This window comes from Brassica napus, chromosome A1 (assembly GCF_020379485.1).
Source record: "Brassica napus cultivar Da-Ae chromosome A1, Da-Ae, whole genome shotgun sequence".
NCBI lineage: Eukaryota > Viridiplantae > Streptophyta > Magnoliopsida > Brassicales > Brassicaceae > Brassica > Brassica napus.
Genome location: NC_063434.1, coordinates 13779444 through 13786889, shown reverse-complemented (window position 1 = coordinate 13786889; position 7446 = coordinate 13779444). Strand labels below are relative to the sequence as shown.

Sequence of the window (7446 nt, the reverse complement as noted above, 5' to 3'; positions counted from 1 at the left end):
GAATGTTGATTGAGTCATGATATTCCTTGGTTTACGGTTTGGTAACATATGTTATAGTATTGTTTGTATTTTTAGCTTAAATTTTGTAATCTTTATTTTTTTTAAATAAAATTAAAATTAACCTATATGTGTTTAGTTTTGTGTATATTAAACATTTTAAAGGTTGATTTTAAGTTTAATAGATCTACATTTAAAGAACTGGAAGGTGAAAACCATGTAATGAAAAACCTTTAAAAACAGAATAAATCAGTGAGAAAGATATGAGATAAAAATGAGAAATTGATATAAAGTTTAGTGTTTGAAGTTCAAAGAGATTAGAGAGAGGTTAGAGAGTTTTAGAGTGAGAAACATTACATATTTGTTGCAGCCATTAGAGAAGAAGAGAGAGAATGTGTAAATTTTAGATAAAATTCCAATAAGGTTAAATATTTTCTCTAATAGAAGACTTCACAGTGCATTATTTGTTGGAAAACTTAAGTCACCTAAACCCTAAACTTGAAATAACTAACTAAGTTGAAACATACACTTCATAAAACCTAAAATCAACTTTAAAAGTGTTTAATATACACAGAACTAAAGTCAAAATTTAATTTGTCAAAAAAAGTTAAGCTTAAAAAATCTAATCTTAAAAATACAAACAATAACTACAACATATGTTACTAAACCTTAAACCAAAAATACCATGACACACTACATACATTCATCTGTGTTAAAAATAATTCATTTTTACTAGATCTTAATTTATATCATTTATAAATGTTTATAATTACATGATTTTAATTTTTCCCCATCAAAATATTGTTTATAACTTATAAATTATTTTTAAGATCTACTATATGAGAAGACTTACAGAACCCTAGAAGACATCTAGACGTTATATTAGTAAAAGTTCATTCTGATTTTTTTTGTTTGATCATAAGGGACTGGTTGTAATTTCACAAAGACTTTAGGATATTTTTGCATTTGATTGAAGTGTGGTTATACTTTTGCATTTTAAATCATGTATCGAGTAATTTTTGGCAAATTCTCCTAAATTTTACTACAAACCGTAAAAGTTATTCACGGGCATGTATGTTACAACATGCTCTATAATGCATGATCATAACTTTAAAAATAAGTTTACAATATATTTGGTACATTAAGACAACCATTAATTTAAGTAAAATGGTCAAATATGACCTACAACTTGATTTTAAATACAAAATTTTATCTCAAATCAATCAAATGCAAAACTAACTCAAAATGCTAGTGAAATTACAACCGGTTTTTTATGAGCAAAAAAAAACATGTGAACTTTTACGAATATAACCCTTTAAATTCTTCGGTCGTTTGTGAAATCTTTTGTGAGAAGACTGCCCAAGAAGTCTTCCGTGAGAAGACTGCCCAAGAAAACTTCCGTTAAAAGACTTCCCAAAAAGTCTTTTTGTGTAGTAAATCTTATAAATAATTTATAAATATTTTTATGAGGAAAATTTTGAAATCATGTAATTATAAACATTTCTATATCATGTAAATTTAAATTTACTAAAATTGAATTGTTTTCAACATAGATGAGTGAATATATGTTGTAAGTCATAAATTTCTTTGGTTTAGGGTTTGGTAACATATGTTGTAGTATTGTTTGTATTTTAAGGTTAGATTTTAAAATCTTAATTTTGTTTAAGAAAATTCAATTAGATATATATATATATGTTTAGTTTTGTATATATTAAACACTTTATAAGTTGATCACATGATTCATGAAAGATTTGTTTCTATTTATTTAGTTATTTGATTTTAGGGTTCAAAAGATTTTTTGGGAAGTTTTCTCGTACGAATAGTAAATTTAAGGGTTAAGAAGACTTCTTAGGAAATCTTCTATAAGAAAATTTTCCAAGAAGTATTTTGAACGAAAATATTTAATCTAATTAGAATTTTGCCTTCTTATATAGAAAGAAAATTTAAACATTTTCTCTCTTTCTCTCAAATGGCTGCGACAAAAATGTATTGTTTTTCACTCTAAAAATCTTCAATCTCTCTCTAATCTCTCTGAATTTGAAAACACTAAACTTTTTATCAATTTTATCTTTTTGTGTCTCATGTCTTTCTCACTAAATTATCTTTTTTGCATGTTTTTTATTATATGGTTCTCATCTTCCACTACTTTAAAGGTAGATCTATAATTTTAGGATATGTATTTTTGTTTGTAAACATATGTTAGATTCTAAAAAATTATAGATTCAATCTAATGTGATTTTTTATTTATTATTTAAGTGTAAAAAATATTTTAAGATTTTTTCTCCTTTTTGAAGCTATTTCAACGTTTTTACATATGCTGACTTTTTCGAATCTGAGTTAGACTTTAGAAGACTATGGAAGACTTCTTGAAATTACCATCGTTAAGTAGCCGATGAGTGTCACTTATGATCGTAGGATCTACGATCAAAGAAACCGGCATCTTGTTCATGTAACTTTGGAAATGCATTATCTGAATTAGATCATATTGATTTGAGTAATTACTAATTAGTTTTTGGATTAACCTCGGTCGCAAACATAAAACGTAGCTGACATACGGCAGGATGCTACTAAGTCGCTGACAACGGCACAAACTAATAAAGAATCGGCCATGATCAACTGTCCACCAGATGATGACTTGGTTAACATTTATTTGAAAACTGTAGACAGTTTCTATATAATTAGTTTATTTATTGCAAAATAATTATCAATTAACATGGTAGCCTTCCAAGCATGGACGTCACTGAAGCTTACAAGGGAGTGATATTGTCGGAGTGACCATAAATTTTCAAACAATTTATATATTTAAAGGATTAATCAGTACTATATGATATCATGATTATATCTCCTAGTACGTTTTATCTTCTTTCAAACGTTTTAATAAGAAGATAAGAATAAATATTTATCTCAATCTACTAATGAATGGAGCCTCGTTCTTGGACAGCAGCTTTGATGTTTTGTAGAGATTCCTCCCAGTTGTCAAGTAGCCGATGAGTATCGCTTATGACCGTTGGATCTACGGTCAAAGAAATCGTCATCTTGTTCATGTAACTTTGGAAATGCATCGTCAAAGCCTAATCAAATTAGACCATTTGAGATCGTCAAATCTTATTCACTAATTCTAAAAAACAAAAAAAACAAAATCATTACATAAAATATAATGATCTAAAACCTTACATGGGGATGGCCATAAACACTAGGGGCCATATAAGCGATAGGATGTCCAAAGAAGCTGATTTCTTCAATAGGACCAATCAAGTTTGAGAAGGACATCGTTGTGTTGGACAATGCTCTATTTATTATATTAGCTGTCATCTACATTCATTTCAATTCATATGATTAGATAAACGACCAACTAACAAAAATAAATGGTAAGTTAGGTATTATTGTTTTGATGATGACGATTACAAATAGGCTAATTATTGTCCAAACTAACCTTAACGCCGAACGATTTAATCATCAATTTACCGACGATGAATGTTAGTGCAGCTTCTAACGAGTTTTTCTTCCGGTCGATGATCCTTTTGGCACTTCGAAGATGTTCCAACGGATCTTTGCGTAAGCCGATAGAAAACGGAAAGACTATGTAGCCGATCCAATTTCCCCATCTACACTTAGATCCTTTGGCCATCATATCAGATAGATCCTGTTTTAAGCCAAGAAATTAAATACAAATAAGTTTTTTATATGATCGTCGTTGAAAAAAAAGTGATAAAAGTATATGAAATTGCCTGGATTCCAGTAGTGGGTCTTAGATTTACAAGTATAGCTGATCTTAGCCTTATTATTTTAGGCATATGATTTGAATTCCTTTGATCTTCTCCTAGTTTCTTCTTCTTCTCTCCTATTAGTTTATCATAAGGTCATGAGAAGTGACTCGTTAATGTAAATAGTATATGATATTTTAACATGTATATGTCAAAGCGTATATAAATATAGTTTTACCATATCTTGTCTCGAGGTATTGCGAGAGACCAGCCTGAGTTACTCCAAGTACTACATCGTTGACAGTCTAGAAAACCAAAAAAGAAAAGAAAAATTAATAAAAAGTATAAAAAACATATTGTAGGATGATAAAAACAAAAACATTGTTAGGAATCTTACCATGTTCATGGTATTCTTTATTAGCTTTATGTCGTCTAAGCTTACGGTACGATGAACCAAAGACATCCGTTTATGCTTACTTAGCCGGAAATCGCCTTTGATGGGTGTTTCAGTGTCCTTAAGGAACATTGCCGTAGCAATAAACTCCAACGCATCACACATCGTATTCAAAACCAACATTATCGCCGACCATAGAGCCATAATTAACCACAAGAATCGGAAATCACCTCTTGAACCGGCCTTTAACCGGGAAGATCTGGACGATGATCGGTTTTGGTTCGGTAGAGTCGGTAGCTCGTCGGGGTTCGATGTTTTACGCATGCAAGCGAGGACAAGAGCCATTAGAGACATACCATCTCCTAAAGAGTGATGAAACTTCAAAACGGCGACGTTTTCAGCGTCAGAGGTTTTCAAATCGAGTAGGTGAAGCTCCCATAATGGCTTCGAGGTGTCTAAAGGGATCAACGTGAGGTCCGAGACGTAACTCTCAAGAAACTTATCTGCGTTTGCGTTCTCTATGTTTTGCGTTTGGATGTCTGGTACGATGACGTGATCGCTGACGACCACGTTTGTCCGAACCCATATTTGTGTTTGACCATTCTCGTTCCTTCTGCTCACCTTCAAGTAATTAATTATTTAAATAAATGTTAAAATTAACATTAAAATCTCAAAACCTATAAATAGAGGTGAGGAGGAAAAAATGTTCAATTAGTTCTAAAATGGTCAAATTAAATAAATTTCCGTAAGGGTATAGGAAAAAATGAATTATACGTACAGTATATGAATGATAGTTACATGTAAGAAAACAAAATGCAGAGAAATATTTAAGTAATACGTTAGAATAAAATAAATCTATACTATTATCTGCAAATTAATTTTTAGCAACGGAGCTCTCACGTTGAAAGTTAGATCGGTTAATATCTATACTACCCTTAATAATTTTATATATTATTAATTATATAATCAAAAACGAATTTGTATTAATAATATTAACTTAAAAAAAGATAATTCTTATATATTGTGTTGTAATCTTAAAACATATTTTTCAATTATAAAATTTAAAAATAAAATATAAAACAATTATAATAAATTAAGTAGTTAAAGTCAATGTTATCCTTAATAAATTTAATTAAACGTATATATTTAATTAGATTTTTGTCATAATTTAATTTTTTGAAAACATAAATAATAAGTTATTATGCTGCTTTTTGAATTAATAAAAAATAAACTAATAAATATTTTAAAAGCGATTAAGCCTCGTATATTCGGGCAAGACACCTAGTTTTAAAGTAAGACATGAACAAAATATTTGTAATAGCAATCGCTTAACTTTGGAAACTAAGACTATCATTAACCCCAGTCTCTTAATTGGGGTTCTTAGCTTTGGTTAAGAGACGATTCTTAGCTTTTCTTAGATTTTAACTAAAAAAAGTTAAGAACCTTCTCATAAATAAGAGATATAAGACCATAATTAACTTCAGTCTCTTAACTGGGGTTCTAAACTTCAGCTAAGAGACGATTCTTAGTTTTTCTTAGATTTTAACTAAGAAAAGCTAAGAACCGTCTCTTAAATAAGAGATATAAGAGCCGTCTCTAAGTCGAAAATGTAAAAAGAAAAAAATGTCAAACCATGAGTTAAGAACCCGGCTAAAAGACCGGAGTTAATCATGCCTTCAGAACTGTTTCTTAACTAAAAAGTGTAAAAAACTAAAGAAACAAAAAATTAAATCATAAGTTAAGAACCCGACTAATAGATATGCTTAATCATGTCTTCACATTCTCGTAAACTTAATAAACTGAAGCGAGAACAAACAAAAAGTATTACTATTTTTTATAAAAAGGTATAGGAACTTAAAATGATTCAAACAAAATCTAGAGTTCTCACGTTCATTAACATGATAATATGATATACCACTCTAATATGTGGTCAAGACGCAAAAAAAAGGATACAAGTATGTCTAAGAATTATTTACATAATATTAACAAAAACTAAACTTAAAAAAAAAACAAAACTTTATACATAGATAATTGATCTTTATTTTTAAAGTGTATATATATATTTGAGTTTATTAGATGAAATTTTGTTATATTAGATAAATACAATATTGTTTTACTAACAACTTCAAATTTAATAATAATTCTTTAATAGAAAAATAACTATATTAAATCATGAAATTAACTTATGTATATATATGAGGAAAAAAAATATGTCAGTGGTTTTGCTCAACTAATAGCAATTTTGACATTATTGGTCAAAAAACTGTATCCCAGCTCGACGGTCACGCAAAACTAGGAGAAAAGTCAAATAAAATATGTAAACCGATCAAAATATTGAAAAAGTTTGTATCCATCAAGAGAATTAATTTCTTTTTTTATTCGCTATATAAAGAATTTATAAATACGAGTTAAAACACACACACATATATATATATATATATATATATATATAAATTTGGATAAATTATAGACATATAAGTTTGTTTTCTTTTTGTAAATTAAAAATATAAGTTTGTTTTCAAATAAAACGAAGTTACAATCATTTAAACATATATACAATTCGTTGTATGTATGTAAGAGCTAAAAGTGTGGGACTCACCATTTTACTGGAAAAACGAGGATGTCTGATCAAAGTTTGCTTTAATCCTTCCATAATAACATCTGGCTCGATCTTCTTCTTAACACCAATCACCGATATGACGTAACAATTAAACTCCGGAGCGTGGAACACGCGCGCCGCCGGACTAAGGGGTTGCTCATCTTCTTCTTCTTCGTCTTTCCTCATGGTTGTCTCTGGTATCTTAATCTCCATGGCTTGGTGTTCGATCATAAGTTCATAACCCTTTTTTCTCTCTTAACTTTATAATATTCTCACTTAATATAGCCTCCAATTGTGTGCTAGGCCACGTTTCTCTTTATAATGTTTTTGGACGGTTGGGTCCACAATTTTACATACCAAACTTTAATAATATTTGTGGTTCCTGGTGTTTATATAAAATGTTTTTTTTTTATGGACGTCGAAAAATTAAAATACATAATATAACTGACTGTAAAGTACTAAATAATTTAAGTGACACTAAGGTGAAATATTAGACTAATTATTTTATCATTTACCTTCTTTTCATAAACGTCAATAGTGTGTGGTATCTTCATACATTAGATAAAGTAATAAATATTGGATTTGTCATTTTGATTCCCTGGAAATGGACCAATGAAAATTCAATATTTTGGAGATAATATAAGCATTTTAACGAATGGTAAGGAATTTAATGGGCTAGCTAGCTGCCTTGTTGTTTAGGTAATATGGGTTCTAAAACCTTTTTCCTTTTCTGAGATTAGAAATACCATTGA

General features: G+C 29.2%; 1 protein-coding gene across 1 annotated transcript; it reads right to left on the bottom strand.

The window, feature by feature from the left end:
* Positions 1-2777: 2777 nt before the first annotated feature.
* Positions 2778-6993, bottom strand: LOC106447752 (wax ester synthase/diacylglycerol acyltransferase 6). The gene is made up of 7 exons (XM_013889731.3): positions 6695-6993; positions 4099-4716; positions 3940-4006; positions 3726-3838; positions 3431-3640; positions 3172-3309; positions 2778-3068 (listed from the first exon to the last, which is right to left on the bottom strand). The coding sequence occupies exons 1-7, from the start codon at positions 6923-6925 to the stop codon at positions 2910-2912; spliced, it is 1536 nt and encodes a 511-aa protein (XP_013745185.1). The 5' UTR covers positions 6926-6993; the 3' UTR covers positions 2778-2909.
* Positions 6994-7446: the final 453 nt, after the last annotated feature.